At 37.4% G+C, this 17022-nt stretch overlaps 1 protein-coding gene across 2 annotated transcripts in view; it reads left to right on the top strand.

Annotated features, from left to right (window-relative positions):
- Positions 1-17022, top strand: part of KPNA3 (karyopherin subunit alpha 3) — a 97958-nt gene that overhangs the window by 35981 nt on the left and 44955 nt on the right. For both annotated transcript variants that reach the window (XM_061434646.1, XM_061434647.1), the window contains exon 2: positions 13506-13550. In XM_061434646.1, coding sequence (XP_061290630.1) covers positions 13506-13550 — 45 coding nt within the window. The remainder of the gene's footprint in view (positions 1-13505; positions 13551-17022) is intronic.

Genomic DNA, 17022 nt, shown 5'->3' with positions numbered 1-17022 from the left:
CCGCCAGGCTCCTCTGTCCTTGGGATTTCCCAGGAAGAACACTGGAGTGGGTTGCTATTTCTTCCTCCAGTGCATCTTGCTGACCCAGGGATTAAACCTGCTTCTCCTGCACTGGCAGGTGGGTTCTTTACCACTGAGCCACCAGGTGGTGGTGGTGGTGGTTTATTCGCTTAGTCTTGTTGGACTCTTGCAACCCTGTGGACTGCAGCACTCCAGGCTCCTCCGTCCATGGGATTTTCCAGGCAGGAATACTGGAGTGGGTGGTCATTTCCTTCTCCACTGGATCTTCCCAACCTAGGAATCGAACCCAGGTCTCTTGCACTGCAGGCACATTCTTTACCGACTGAGCTACCTTTTTCCTGCAGGGAAGCTCATAATTTTTATTAGGTGATGCATAGTGAAGGGCAGGAAAGCCTGGTGTGCTGCATTCCATGGGGTCACAAAAGTGTTGAACCCGAGTTAGCGACTGAACCACAAACAACAGTGCTGGATTATTTCATTTCCTGATATTAGCAACCATTGATGATCACTGCCTAGATCCATTAATTTGTTAATTGTAAAGTGGTGTATTTGAATTCTATAGTTCCTTCTTTGTAAGAATTCTGAGATTGAAGTTAATGTTCCTTCAGCTCATTGAAGATACTAATTTCACCGCTCTGGGGCTTCTATTGCTTTTCAGAAGTCAGCTTTGTCATGAATACCTTGAAACATGGATGACTCAGTTGGTGGCAAATTTAGTTATTATTGTCCCAGAGCTATTTTTTTCTAGTTTTATCACTACTTGACAGGTCAATTTTATATCGTTACGTAGTCCCCTACCTCCTCCCCAAATAAAATTTATACATTTGCTTCAATTACGGTATTTAGAAGGAGCAAGTATATAAATACCTGTATTGCAGAGGATTTTAAAAACAGGTTTATGTTAGTACGGTTTATATCCAGTATAATTTACTTACTGTTAGTATAAAGTTTGATTTTTAGTAAATTGTTCAGTTGTGCAGCCATCACAAAAATCTAGTTTTATTTTTTTTTTTAATTTTTTTTTTTATATAGGTCTTTAGTTTCTTTAGGTAGATATATTCCTAAGTATTTTATTCTTTCCATTGCAATGGTGAATGGAATTGTTTCCTTAATTTCTCTTTCTGTTTTCTCATTATTAGTGTATAGGAATGCAAGGGATTTCTGTGTGTTGATTTTATATCCTGCAACTTTACTATAATCATTGATTAGTTCTAGTAATTTTCTGGTGGAGTCTTTAGGGTTTTCTATGTAGAGGATCATGTCATCTGCAAATAGTGAGAGTTTTACTTCTTCTTTTCCAATTTGGATTCCTTTTATTTCTTTTTCTGCTCTGATTGCTGTGGCCAAAACTTCCAAAACTATGTTGAATAGTAATGGTGAAAGTGGGCACCCTTGTCTTGTTCCTGACTTTAGAGGAAATGCTTTCAATTTTTCACCATTGAGGATAATGTTCGCTGTGGGTTTGTCATATATAGCTTTTATTATGTTGAGGTATGTTCCTTCTATTCTTGCTTTCTGGAGAGTTTTTATCATAAATGGATGTTGAATTTTGTCAAAGGCTTTCTCTGCATCTATTGAGATAATCATATGGTTTTTATTTTTCAATTTGTTAATGTGGTGTATTACATTGATTGATTTGCGGATATTGAAGAATCCTTGCATCCCTGGGATAAAGCCCACTTGGTCATGGTGTATGATCTTTTTAATGTGTTGTTGGATTCTGATTGCTAGAATTTTGTTTAGGATTTTTGCATCTATGTTCATCAGTGATATTGGCCTGTAGTTTTCTTTTTTTGTGGGATCTTTGTCAGGTTTTGGTATTAGGGTGATGGTGGCCTCATAGAATGAGTTTGGAAGTTTACCTTCCTCTGCAATTTTCTGGAAGAGTTTGAGCAGGATAGGTGTTAGCTCTTCTCTAAATTTTTGGTAGAATTCAGCTGTGAAGCCGTCTGGACCTGGGCTTTTGTTTGCTGGAAGATTTTTGATTACAGTTTCAATTTCCGTGCTTGTGATGGGTCTGTTAAGGTTTTCTATTTCTTCCTGGTCGAGTTTTGGAAAGTTGTACTTTTCTAAGAGTTTGTCCATTTCTTCCTCGTTGTCCATTTTATTGGCATATAATTGTTGATAATAGTCTCTTATGATCCTTTGTATTTCTGTGTTGTCTGTTGTGATCTCTCCATTTTTGTTTCTAATTTTATTGATTTGATTTTTCTCCCTTTGTTTCTTGATGAGTCTGGCTAATGGTTTGTCAATTTTATTTATCCTTTCAAAGAACCAGCTTTTGGCTTTGTTGATTTTTGCTATGGTCTCTTTTGTTTCTTTTGCATTTATTTCTGCTCTTATTTTTAAGATTTCTTTCCTTCTACTAACCCTGGGGTTCTTCATTTCTTCCTTTTCTAGTTGCTTTAGGTGTAGAGTTAGGTTATTTATTTGACTTTTTTCTTGTTTCTTGAGGTGTGCCTGTATTGCTATGAACTTTCCCCTTAGGACTGCTTTTACTGTGTCCCACAGGTTTTGGGTTGTTGTGTTTTCATTTTCATTAGTTTCTATGCAAATTTTGATTTCTTTTTTGATTTCTTCTGTGATTTGTTGGTTATTCAGCAGCGTGTTGTTCAGCCTCCATATGTTGGAATTTTTAATAGTTTTTCTCCTGTAATTGAGATCTAATCTTACTGCATTATGGTCAGAAAAGATGCTTGGAATGATTTCTATTTTTTTGAATTTACCAAGGCTAGATTTATGGCCCAGGATGTGATCTATCCTGGAGAAGGTTCCATGTGCGCTTGAGAAAAAGGTGAAATTCATTGTTTTGGGATGAAATGTCCTATAGATATCAATTAGGTCTAACTGGTCTATTGCGTCGTTTAAAGTTTGTGTTTCCTTGTTAATTTTCTGTTTAGTTGATCTATCCATAGGTGTGAGTGGGGTATTAAAGTCTCCCACTATTATTGTGTTATTGTTAATTTCTCCTTTCATACCTGTTAGCATTTGTCTTACATACTGCGGTGCTCCCGTGTTGGGTGCATATATATTTATAATTGTTATATCTTCTTCTTGGATTGATCCTTTGATCATTATGTAGTGGCCTTCTTTGTCTCTTTTCACAACCTTTGTTTTAAAGTCTATTTTATCTGATATGAGTATTGCTACTCCTGCTTTCTTTTGGTCCCTATTTGCATGGAAAATCTTTTTCCAGCCCTTCACTTTCAGTCTGTATGTGTCCCCTGTTTTGAGGTGGGTCTCCTGTAGACAACATATGTAGGGGTCTTGTTTTTGTATCCATTCAGCCAGTCTTTGTCTTTTGGTTGGGGCATTCAACCCATTTACGTTTAAGGTAATTACTGATAAGTATGGTCCCGTTGCCATTTACTTTATTGTTTTGGGTTCGAATTTATACACCATTTTTGTGTTTCCTGTCTAGAGAATATCCTTTAGTATTTGTTGTAGAGATGGTTTGGTGGTGCAGAATTCTCTCAGCTTTTGCTTGTCTGAGAAGCTTTTGATTTCTCCTTCATACTTGAATGAAATCCTTGCTGGGTACAATAATCTGGGCTGTAGGTTATTTTCTTTCATCATTTTAAGCATGTCTTGCCATTCCCTCCTGGCTTGAAGAGTTTCTATTGAAAGATCAGCTGTTATCCTTATGGGAATTCCCTTGTGTGTTATTTGTTGTTTTTCCCTTGCTGCTTTTAATATTTGTTCTTTGTGTTTGATCTTTGTTAATTTGATTAATATGTGTCTTGGGGTGTTTCTCCTTGGGTTTATCCTGTTTGGGACTCTCTGGGTTTCTTGGACTTGGGTGATTATTTCCTTCCCCAGTTTAGGGAAGTTTTCAACTATAATCTCCTCAAGTATTTTCTCATGGTCTTTCTTTTTGTCTTCTTCTTCTGGAACCCCTATGATTCGAATGTTGTAGCGTTTAATATTGTCCTGGAGGTCTCTGAGAAAAATCTAGTTTTAGTCTACTTCCATTAACCCCCAAATTCCCTTCCTGTCCTTTTCTGAAATTATCTACTTTTATTGTAGAGATTCGTAACCTGGAGTTTATAGAGGCTTCCTGATGGCTGTAAAACCACATGAAATTATATGCAAACCATATGTCATATAGGGCCTGTGTTTTTAAAAAGGCAAAATTTTAGTAAAGTATTAATTATACGAGTACATTTTAGAGTTGTCTGGGGATATACAAATTACTGTGTTGAAGGTTACAGGAGAGTGTATGACTGTGCCACTAACTGGATGCACATTTAGCTTCATGATTTTTTTTTTTATTACTTGAAGTTTCATTTTGTCATACACATATATAATTCATTTTCATACATTCTGAAGTCATATGTAGCCTAATTTCCTTGAGCTCTCTACCTTATTTCTTCCCTGTTCCCATATATTTATGTGTGAAATAGTCCTAGGTGATTCTTTCTGTATACTTTTTGATATTTTATAGGTTTGTATTTTTGTTATGGTGGCTAGTTAGCTTTATTTGGTTTCTTCTCTTTTAGTTATTATCTATTGATTCCCTGTTATGCACAGTTCGGAAATTGATTATGACTTCTCCCCCTCCTCCTCAGCATCTGATGTAAAATATATCTTTTTATTTTTTAGTTTTTCTTTGTCTATCTATTGATCTTTTTTCTTTTTTGGTAGTTTGTGGCTGTACCGCATAGCTTATACGATCTTAGCTCCTGGACCAGGAGTCTAACTCACGCCCTCAGCAGTGTAAGCATGGAGTCTTAACCACTGGACCACGAGGGAGTTTCCTTTAAAGGTTTAAAAAAATTGACCTTTATTTTGAGATAATTGTAACATCATATGCAAATGTAGAACGTAATACGGAGAGACCGTTTATTCAGTTTCCTCCAATGGTAACATATTGTAAAATATTGATATATATACAGTCAAGAGCTTCTCCATCTTCAGCTGCAAAAATTGTAATCAACCTGATTTCGGTATTGACCATCTAGTGATGTCCATATGTAGAGCCGAAGATGGAGAAGCTCTATACAGTCAGCAAAGACAAAACTGGGAGCCGACTGTGACTCAGATCATGATCTCCCTATTGCCAAATTAAGACTTAAATTGAAGAAAGTAGGGAACACCACTAGGCCATACAGGTATGACCTAAAGGAAATCCCTTACAATTATACAATGGAAGTGATAAATAGATTCAAGGGATTAGATCTGATAGGTGCCTGAAGAACTATGGACGGAGGTTTGTAACATGGTACAAGAGGCTGTGATCAAAACCATCTCCAAGAAAAAGTAATGCAAAAAGGCAAAATGGTTGTCTGAGGAGCCCCTACAAATAGCTGAGAAAAGAAGAGAAGTGAAAGGCAAAGAAGAAAAGGAAAGATAGCCATCTGAATGCAGAATTCCAAAGAATAGCAAGGAGTGATAAGAAGACCTTCCTCAGTGATCCATGCAAAGAAAGAGGAAAACAATAGAATGGGAAAGACCAGAGATCTCTTCAAGACAATTAGGGATACCAAGGGAGCATTTCATGCAAAGATGGGCACAATAAAGGACAGAAACGGTATGGACCTAACAGAAGGAGAAGACAGTAAGAAGAGGTGACAAGAATACACAGAAGAACTATACAAAAAAGATCTTAATGACCCAGATAACCACAGTGGTGTGATCACACCTAGAACCAGACACCCTGGAGTGTGAAGTCAAGTGGGCCTTAGGAAGCATCACTATGAACAAAGCTAGTGGATGTGATGGAATTCCACTTGAGCTATTTCAAATCCTAAAAGATGATGCTGCAAAAGTTCTGCACTCAACCTTCCAGCAAATCTGGAAAACTCAGTAGTGACCACAGGACTGGAAAAGGTCAGTTCTCATTCCAATCCCAAAGAAAGGCAATGCCAAAAAATGTTCAAACTACCACATAATTGCACTCATTTCATATGCTAGCAAAGTAATGCTCAAAGTTCTTCAAGCCAGGCTTCAACAGAACGTGAATCCTAGAGATTCATCCAGGCTGTTGCTTGTATCAATAGTTCATTCATTTTTTAAAAATGTGTTTATTTTGGCCACACCACGTGGAGTGCAGGATCTTAGTTCCCTAACTAGGGATCAAACCCAAACCCCCTGCAGTGGTAGCGTGGAGTCTTAACCGCTGGACTGCCAGAAAAGTCCCTCATTTCTTTTTATTGTTGGGTAGCATTTTGTGGTATGGATGTACCAAAATTTCCTTTAAACTACAAAGGATGTCTAGGTTCCAGGTTTGGGCTGTCATGAATGAATAAAGCTGCTACCAACATTTATGTACATTTATGAAATATAAGTTTTCATTTCTTTGGGATGAATGTGTAGTAGTTGCTAAGTCCAGTGTATTTGCATGTTTAATTAAAAAAAAAAAGATTTTCCAGATACTGCTTTACATTCCACCAGCAGTGCCTGAGTTTCTCTACATCTTCCTCAGCGTTTGGTATTGTCTCAGTTGTTTAATTTAGCTGTTCTGGTAGGTGTGTAATAATATTTCATTTGGTTTTAATTTGTATTTCCCTAATGGTTAATAATATTGAACATCTTTTCATGGATTTATTTGCCATCTGTATATCCTCTTTGATGTAATATCTCTTCATTTCTTTTGCCTATTTTCTAATTTAATTGTTCTAATATGCTAAGAGTTCTGTATAATAATGTCATTGACAATATTTAATTTTCAGTTTCTACATGGAAGCTTTTCATCCTTTCCACATGGAAGCTTTCTAAGAGTAAAATTTTAAAATTTTGATAAAGTTCCATTTATTGGTTTTTCCTTTTATGGATCATGCTTTTAGGGAAAAGTCTAAGAATTCTTTGCCTAGTTCCAGATCCTAGTTTTAAATTTCAACATGATCAGTTTGTATGAGGTATGAGTCTTCAAGTTGAGGTTCATATACTTGTCTGTTAACATCTACCTCAATATCATCATCTGTTGAAGAGTCTAGCTTTCCTCTGTTGAATTATTTTCATGCCTCTGTCAAAAGGCGATTCAGCATGTTTGTGCAGGTCTGTGTGGTTGGTGTTCTCTGTTCTGTTCCTTTGATCAGTGTATGGATCTCTCCACCTGTATCACGCAGTGTTTATTACTGTAGCTATATAATAAATCTGGAAGTTAGATAGACTAATTCCTCCCACTTTTTTTCCCACGAAGTTGTTAGCTATTCTAATTACTTTGGCTTTCTACATAAGCTTAGAACCGTATTATCGGTATTTGAAAGGAATTGTGCTAAATCTGTATATCATTATGAGAAGAATTGACATCAACTTGAGTCGACCAGTCCATGAACACAGTATGTCTTTACATTTTTAAGATTCTTAAATTCCTTCATCAGTGTTGTTTCATTTTAACATCTGTATCCTGTACATGTATTGTTAGGATCATACCTAAGTATTTTTTTTGGAGAAATTATTAATGATATTCTTTGTATTTTTCATTTTGATGCCCATGTGTGCATTGTTAGTTTATTGCTGGAGGAATGAGGCTCCCTGACTTCAGACTCTACTACAAAGCTGAAGTAATCAAAGCAGTATGATACTAGCACAAAAACAGAATATAGATCAGTGGAATGGGATAGAAAGTCCAGAAGTAACCCCACACACCTGTGGTCAATTAATCTATGACAAAGGAGACGGGAATATACCATGGAGAAAAGACAGTCTCTTCAGTAAGTGGTGCTGGGAAAACTGGACAGCTGTGTGTAAAAGAATGAAATTGGAACATTCTCTGAGGTAGTTTTGATGCCCATGTGTGTAGACATACAAACTGACTTCTGTGTTTTTATCTTGTATTCTGTGACCTTGTTGAGCTCATTTATTAGACCTACCCTACATAGAGATGTCCAGAGGCATTTTTCTTTTCTTTTTTTGAAATCCATTAGTCTTTCTAATGTATCTTGGTATTGGTTTTTCTGGATTGATTTCCCAGTACTTTGTGTGCTTTTTCAGTATTTTATTTCAGGTCTTTTAGTTTTAGAATTTTTCTTTTTTAATTATTGTCTTGTTATTTCTAATAATTTTCACCTTCATTTCTTTTTTATTAAAATTTTATTTCCTTGCACATTCTGTATCTCTTGAGCATTATCTGTTGTGTGATTGTTCGTGGCCAGGTTTTCTTTCTGAAATTTTCAAAATTTTCAAATTCTTTCATTTCTGTTACCTCATTTTTTAGTTTTTCTGAATAATAATGTTCTTCCACGTTTTCTGTCATTCTCTAGGATATAATTTTTACCTGTTGTTTTTACCTGTTTTTACCTGTTGTAATGGGTCATTCTGTTCCTTGTGTCTTATGACATAGAATTTGACCCCAGTCCTTTCATGTTGTTCATTTTATGATACGTTTTCCTGAGCTTTTCGGAGTGAGGGAGGGGTCAGGGTAGATTTTCTAGCCATGCTACTCTAGACCCCCTTCTTTTTTTAAAAATGGTTTTATAAATATATATATATATATATATATATATATTTCTATTTTCTGAGATCTGGCTCTTTTTCACTCACCCACTTTCATCTGGATCCTCTCTCTGTTTTGCCCTAGTTGTGCCTGTCTTAATCACTTGGAATTCTTCTCCCAGAAATTTCGTTTCGGTTACAGGGCTTTTCCCAGGAAGGAGGACTTCAGCCTCTTGTTTGAGTCTGCTCTCATCATTTCTTAGACTGTTTTGTCCCTTTCATTTGCAGCTATCCTCAAACTGCCTTTCTAAATTCTAGAGATTCGTGACTTGGGGTTCTCCTCCTTCAGTTACCCAGTTACTTCTGCCCATTTCCTTCAGCAGATATGCTAAGAGCATGTCAGTCCTATAGTTGGTGATTTAACCAGATTTAACCTTCTTGTATTTGAGAATTCATGGGTGTGCCTTATCACCCATTGTTGTAGATTTTGTCCGTTGGGTTTTGGTTTGACTGTCCTGGTAACTTTTTTTTTTTTTTTTTTTTGGTGAAGTGAAAGATTCTAGATTAAAAAAATTCATTGAAAGATTTTATTCAAGAGAATTGCAACACAGGTTTGCATTAAAAAAAGAATGCTCTGGCTACATTATGGAAAACTGGTTCAGTGCATAGGAGACTAGTTAGGAGACTAGTAATGATCCAGTTGACATGATGGTGGCTTAGTAGTCTAGGATGGTGGCGGTAAGGCTGGAAGGTTTGAATCCTATTTTGTTGACCTTGTTGAATGTCAGAGAATTGCAGAGTGAGTAGACATGGACGATCTACCAGGATTGGGGCTCTTGAACTGTTTGGGTGGTTGCACTGTTTCCTGGTACTGGGGATATTCATGGAAGCGTAGGTGGTGGGTTTTTCTGTGGGGGAAGATCAGGGAGCAGATGTGGTATTTATAAGCGCTGAGTTTGAGGCCTTGCAGTAATCTGTCCCCTATCCCTAAATTTACACATAGGCACACATATTTTAATTCTTCATTGAGCCCTTTCCTGACCCTCTGATCATGTCTCTTTCTGATATAGAACTTTATTATTTATTTTCCTATCTTAACAATTAACACATTTGTATTACTGCGTGTTATTACCATCTTTTCCCTAGACCAGCTGCTGGCAAACTTTTCTTAAAAGGACAGGTAGTAAATATTACAGGCTTTGAGGGGCCGAGAGACAAAAATAAAGGTATCATATAGACATTTACTATCCTTTATACTGTAATCACTTAAAAATGTACAAACTATTCCTGTGGGGCCCTGCAAAAGTAGACAGCTTGCCAGAATTGGCCCACAGGCTACGGTTTGCTGACCACTGTACTAGACTATTGGAGAAGGCAATGGCACCCCACTCCAGTACTCTTGCCTGGAAAATCCCATGGACGGAGGAGCCTGGTAGGCTGCAGTCCATGGGGTCGCTAAGAGTCGGACACGACTGAGCAACTTCACTTTCACTTTTCACTTTCATGTATTGGAGAAGGAAATGGCAACCCACTCCAGTGTTCTTGCCTGGAGAATCCCAGGGACGGGGGAGCCTGGTAGGCTGCCGTCTATGGGGTCGCACAGAGTCAGACACGACTGAAGCGACTTAGCAGCAGCAGCAGCAACAGCAGCAGCAGCACTAGACTATAATTGCTATATTTGCTTCCTAGTTGCAGGCATGTTGTGTGGAGCATTTAGGTTGGATTTAGTAAATTTCTGAAGAAAGAGTGAATATTGTACTTACAGATTTGAAGCCCAGGCGAGAGAGCAGAATAGATACTTGGGAGTGGTCTTCAAATTGTAATTGAAGACGTAAGAGTAGATGAGATCACTTGGTAAGAATGTAAGGAAGGAGAGGCCCTAAGATGAAGCCTTTTTCTATAACTTAAACAGAGTGGAGAGTAAATGATGACTAATTCAAAGGTACTTGTGCCATAGATGATAGTACCTATTGCTGACTGACCTAAGCCATTTGGCCGTTTACACCCATAGGTTCTTTTGGATGAATAGAAGGCCTTTAACTGTATAAATAGGTGAGGGTAATAGGCGATTTTCCTTAGAAATTTTACTACCAGTGAGTTATACTATTATTATTATTGTTGTTTTTGGCCATGCTGTATGACTTGTGGGATCTTAGTTCCCCAATCAGGGATTGAACCCAGGTCTTCAGTGAAAGTGCTGAGTCCTAACCATTGAACTGCCAGGGAATTCCCAGTGAGTTATAATAAAATAAGCCTTAGACAGAATTTGCTGTTAATTCTTACACAAGTGTGTCTTGGCGAGCAGTCACAAGAAGTCATGGAGCTTGTTTTATGAGGTTAGCTCTTTTAGATCCTGAACTACCACCTAGCAATAAAACTTAACCCTGACGGAGACCCAGGTTCGATCCCTGGGTTGGGAAGATCCCCTGGAGAAGGAAATGGCAACCCACTCCAGTATCCTTTCCTGGAAAATCTTATGGACAGAGGAGCCTGGTGAACTGCAGTCTATGGGGTCGCAAAGAGTCGGGCACGTCTGAGCGACTAACACTAAGACACCAGGAAGATCTGACTAGAATTAGGGAACAAAATCTTTCAAGATGAGGTGGGCCACAGAATCACTTAGACTCAAAAACTTCTCTGTAGGGCTTGTCAGATTCTTAAACTGCAAACAGGTAAGACTCAAGGCACTTGTACAGTATACCTAGTTAATCCATATGTCTTGAACAAATCCAGTTCAGCAATAAAAAATCATTTCCAACATCTCTTACGTTAATTAACAAACAAGTGTCTAAATTCAGAAGTTGATATTCGAAGCCCTTACTAATTGGGAATTAACTCCTGATTTGGGCACTTCACATGCTAACTAACCTCCTCTGAAGTGTAGATTCCTCATTTATTTAGAGTACTTTAGAAGTTAACCCATCACTTCTAGCCTTGTTGAAGTAGTATTTTGATGGAAATTACAGTGTGGCAGTAACTTGATCATATTTTCGAAGAGATAGGCTGCTTGAAGCTTTTTTGTTGTCTACTATCTTGTTTTTTTAATTAATTAATTAATTAATTTATTTTTGACTGCGCTGGATCTTCTTGCTGCCTTCAGGCTTTCTCTGCTTGTAGAGAGCGGTGGCTACTCTCCAGTTGCCGTTCATGGGCATCTCTTTGCGGCGGCTTCTCTTGCTGCAGAGCACGTGCTCCCGGGCTTCAGTAGTTGCAGCACGTGGGCTTAGTTGCTCCGCTCCAGGTGGGATCTTCCTGGACCAGGGATCGAACATGTCCCCTGTGTTGGCAGGCGTATTCTTAACCACTGGACCACCAGGGAAGTCCTTGTGTACTCTCTTTAAACAGTTTGTAAACAATTGAGTGTAGTAGTTATTACAATCAGAATACCTTTCTCTTCCAGTTTTAGTTAACGGTTGGATTAGGCAAACAGTTTATACAGGCAGATTTTGACTATTGGTAGTTTTTCAGGTGAATAAAGACAGCTTTCTTTATAGAGTGATCAGATAACACTTCATTAATATTTGTATTTGCTCAACATTTATTATAATTTGTATGATTAGTCAATACATAAAGCATTCTCTGTATTAATAGTGTTGAAGCCTAAACCCAGAAACATTAAATATAGAATTATATTCAGGGCTATTTCTTTTTAGTGTTGAACCTTATTAGAAGTAATAGTTTTAGCAGTTTCTCTTTCCATCACATCAAATAAATGTTACTAATTTGAATTTTGTTTGGCAGTTTCCTTTACATTAAATATATATCTGTCTTTAAGCATGAGTTTATATCTAGATTAATATTTCAGTGTATTTAACAAAGTTTATAATTTGGGTTCCATGGGATTCTTTTTCCTACAAAGAGAGTAATTTATCACTGCAGTTTAAGAAAACTTGACAGAGGCACAATAACAAAAGATCATTAAATAGAATAATATTAATAACATATTGCATCTAGCAGTATATTAAAATAATAATACACCATGACATGTGGCCTTTAATCTAAAAATGTAAACATTTACTGTATTTGTATATGTAATCAAATAATCCATTATATCACTGTGTTAAGGGGAGAAGGGATATATGTGCTGTCCTTAGTCGCTCATTCATATCCGACTCTGCAAAACCATAGACTGCAACACACCAGGCTCCTCTGTCCATGGGGATTCTGCAGGCAAGAATACTGGAGTGGGTTGCCATGCCCTCCTCCAGGGGATCTTCCCAACCCAGGGATTGAACCTAGGTCTCCTGTGTTGCAGGCGGATTCTTTACCAGCTGAACTACCAGAGATATCTAGTTATTTTAATAATTGCTATTAAGACATTTATGAGAGAGCCTCTTAGTAAACTTAGAAGGATACTTCTTTATCTTTTGATACAAAATACCTGTCTAAAGTTTATTTTCATTTTTATGTGATTTTTAAGGTCATAACAATGACTAATTTACTTTTTTGAAACATTAATTGTTTGAGATAGACTACATTAGTTGCAGGCATAAAAAATTGGTTCTGGCTGACTTAAAAGCAAAATCATATTGGAAGACTATGAGGTAGTTCATCGACTGAGTAGAGACACCAGGTAACTAGGAATATAGCAAGTTCAGAAATAGGCATGGCTCACTGCCTTGTCCAGATACTTCCTTTGGTAATTAACATGCTTTTAAAAAAAATTTCCCCCTTTCTATTTTGCTCTGAGTTCAGAGTTACAGGGAAGAGTTCTGTTGGCAGAGTTGGAGCTCATGCTGTTGATGCTAGGAGAGAGTGAGATGATTTTCTTTTTTCTTTTTTTGGAGATGCTTTAATAGATGGTCCATCAAGACTACACAGTGGAGAGTATATAATTCCCCATAGAAACCTGGGTGCAGTTAGGACAGGGGCATGGGTCTTAGGCAGCTGAGCTCTGTCTCCCACTCCCCACAGAACTAAGCAACAGGTATCCAGTAAAATAGATAGGAGTTTTGACTTTTTAGCTTCCTATAGTTCATCATTTAAAGTCTAAAACTGATTAATCCTTAATCTTTAAGAATAAAATCTAAAAAAAATAAATGCCAGAGACCTTAATTTATACTAGCAGTATCAATATTTAGATAATGAAATTTTTGTTTTTCTTACAGACAATGCGAAGACACAGAAATGAAGTGACAGTTGAATTGCGAAAGGTAAGAGTGATTTGTGTTTAATTAAAAAATAGATTTTTTTCTGATGTTAAAACTTTGTATAACTTGAATAATGAAAATACTATGGCAGATTAGTGGGCATCCCTAAAACTATACAGCATAGAAACATGGTTAAATAATTTATGATGGTATACATTTTTAGTACCTTCCATTTATTGAGGTGTTAGGTACTGTGTGAAGTACTGTCCCACTGTCATTGAAATTCTCATAACATCTGGTAAAGTTAGATACTGTTTGTTAAAGACATTTAGAGAAATAAATAACAATAGAATAACCTTATATTCTACCAGTTGGATGCAACTGCTGTTAAAAATTTGTTTTGTTTTCTTCCATTACTTTTGAATTGCCCTTGATTAGATTGTGTTTTTATGCAAGCACATTTTATTTTTTTAAGCACATTTTATTTTAAGCAAATTTTAATTATCAATTAAGTAAGTACACATAATAAATTCTGTCTATATACCCACGTACATTTAAAAAATAGATTTGAAACTTCTAAATCTGTGTGTTTGTCTTAGGTTAGATTTTGTTCATCTGATTCACTCCTAAAACTCACATATTATCTTAAATCTTTCCAGTTTCAGAGAAAGACTATCTTGATTCAGAGAGTACACACTCTCTTAGTGAGTCACTAAAATTAAATGGACTTCCCTGGTGGCTCAGACGTTAAAGCATCTGTCTACAATGCGGGAGACCTGGGTTCAGACCCTGGGTTGGGAAGATCCCCTGGAGAAGGAAATGGCAATCCACTCCAGTACTATTGCCTGGAAAATCCCATGGACGGAGGAGCCTGGTAGGCTACAGTTTATGGGGTCGCAAAGAGTCGGACACAACTGAGCGACTTCACTTCACTTAGTACATTTATTTACTCAGTAAGTCTTTAATACCCACTTTGTGTCATGAATTTTTACTCAGCATTGATATTATGCTACTTGGTATAGTATATAGTTCCTGAGATCCATTCTTCCATACCCCTTCTGACCCATTTTTTATTAAATTTGAAAAATACTTGCTAATCTCAGTTCTTTCGACTCCTTAGCTTCATGGATACTCAGAGATTAACCTCAGTGATTTGTCAGTTTTCAGATCGTTGGGTCATTTGGACCAGAGAACTGAACTAAGCCTTAGCTTTTAATAAAGTGAGTGAGGTGAGCTCCTTGCCAATCTTAAACACTTTGGACTTAGCTTCTTTTTCTTTTTAACTTTTTATTAGCACATACATACAAAATATCAACACAACTTAAGTGTACAGCTTGATGAATTTTCACAAAGTGAACACATCTGTATCCTAAGGCCCCTTCACAGTTAGTGCTATGCCCCAAGGTAACCATTACCCTGATTTCTAATGTTATAGGTTATTTTGCAGATTTTGAACTTTATATAAATGGAATAGTATGTGTCCTTTTGTATTTGGTTTTTCATTCATCTTGTGAAGATCATTCTCTGTAGGAGAGCCACTAGGAATAAAATTGAAATTAAATAATTATTCATTTTTTGTTAGCTCTTCATATTACATCAACTCTCTCCCCAGATATAAGCCTTCATTTTCCCTTAACTTTTCATGCTTGGAATACAATTCTGAGACTTTTGTATTGGTCTTGGTATTATTCAGAATTCGCTCCTGTTTTAAGCTTTTTAGCTCTTCTGATACGCTTATAAATCTAAGCTCTTATATTTACTTGGTGATTTGTTTCTCTTATATTAATAGTTGTGCTCCCTCTGTATTTAATTTATAGAATTAAAGTTTCTTCCTTGCCAGAGTACATCTTTTCTTAATATCCACCTTGGTTTCTTTGGAGATCACTTTTTTTTAAAACTTTTATTTTATATTGGAGTATAATTGATTAACAATGTTGTGTTTGTTTCAGCTGTACAACAGAGTTATTCACTTAAACATATACTTGTATCTGTTCTTTATCAAATTCTTTTCCATTCAGGTTTTTAAGAATACTGAGCGAGTTCCCTGTGATACACAGTAGGTCCTTGTTGGTTGTGTGCTCAGTGGCTTTAGTCCTGTCCAACTCTTTGCAACCTTGTGGACTGTAGCCCACCAGGCTTCTCTGTTCTTGGGATTTTCCCAGCAAGAATACTGGAGTGGGTTGCCATGCCCTTCTTTAGGGGATCTTCCTGACCCAGGGATCAAATCCGTGTGGTGGTTGTGGTGGTGGTTTAGTCTAGAGACCTCTTTCTTAGCTCTTCATTTTTTCCCTTCTGGATAACATTATTTCCTTTCTAATTACTCTGATTAATTCCTGAAAAAAATGCTTGTAGGATGATCAAAATAAAATTAACTGAAGAAATTTCAGGCAGTTCCTTATTTCACATTTCCGAATTCCTTGAGTAAGCAGCAGAAAGTGACCCCTTCCTGAAACAAAGCATAGACTTCAAAGCTTAATTGATTTTGATGTACTTTTTCAGAGGTGTGAAGAGCCCTTCAAAAGAAGATTCTTCCACTGTTTAAGGACAAAGTGTCTGTCTTTGATTTCAGCCTTGTTATCTCTATTGCTCCATTGAGGAGAAAATCACAGCATTGTTATTACTGACACTGAGATTGTTGAAAATACAAGGGAGCTAGTTCCCAGAGTTTCTTAGATTAGCTCTACACGTTTCTACTAGATGGTCAGCTTTTAAATTGAATATGTTAACCACACTCCTCCCATCCAACCCCAGCTTCCCTCACCCCAGTACTCCTAGGTCTCTTCCCCAGCCCATCTCAAAATGCTTAGTCAGATTTTGGACATGTAGTTGAAAGTGTTAGTCACTTCATTGTGTCCACCTCTTTGCAACCCCATGGACTGTAGCTCCTCTGTCCGTAGAATTCTCCAGGCAAGAATACTGGAGTGGGTTGCCATTCCCTTCTTCAGAAGATCTTCCCAACCTAGGGACTGAAGCTGGGTCTCCTGCATTGCAGACAGATTTTTTTTTCTACCGTCTGAGCCACCAGGGAGGCCTGGCATGCTGCGATTCTTGGGGTCGCAAAGAGTCGGACACAACTGAGCGACTGAAATGAACTGAACTGAACTGAACCACCAAGGAATCGCAGACATGTAGTTGGTAAATGAAAGTGAAAGTCACTCAGTCATGTCCAACTCTTTGCAACCCCATGGACTATGCAGTCCATTCTCTAGGCCAGGATACTGGAGTGGGTAGCCTTTCCCTTCTCCAGGGAATCTTCCCAACCCAGGAATTGAACCCAGGTCTCCTGCATTGCAGGTGAATTCCTTACCAGCTGAGCCACAAGGGAAGCCCAGGAATACTGGAGTGGGTAGCCTGTCCCTTCTCCAGTGGATCTTCCTGACCCAGGAATCAAACCGGGGTCTGGAATTGTGATATCTTAAATTTTTACTTAAATTTACATCGCTTATTGAAATTTTACGAAAAACACTTTAGTTATAGAGTAGTGCTATTCAGAAGACCTGATCTGTGACAAGTCAGGGAGCTTGTCTCAAAATAA

Source organism: Bos javanicus, chromosome 12 (assembly GCF_032452875.1).
Source record: "Bos javanicus breed banteng chromosome 12, ARS-OSU_banteng_1.0, whole genome shotgun sequence".
In the NCBI taxonomy this organism is placed as follows: Eukaryota; Metazoa; Chordata; class Mammalia; order Artiodactyla; family Bovidae; genus Bos; species Bos javanicus.
This window is presented reverse-complemented; position numbering and strand designations above follow the sequence as displayed.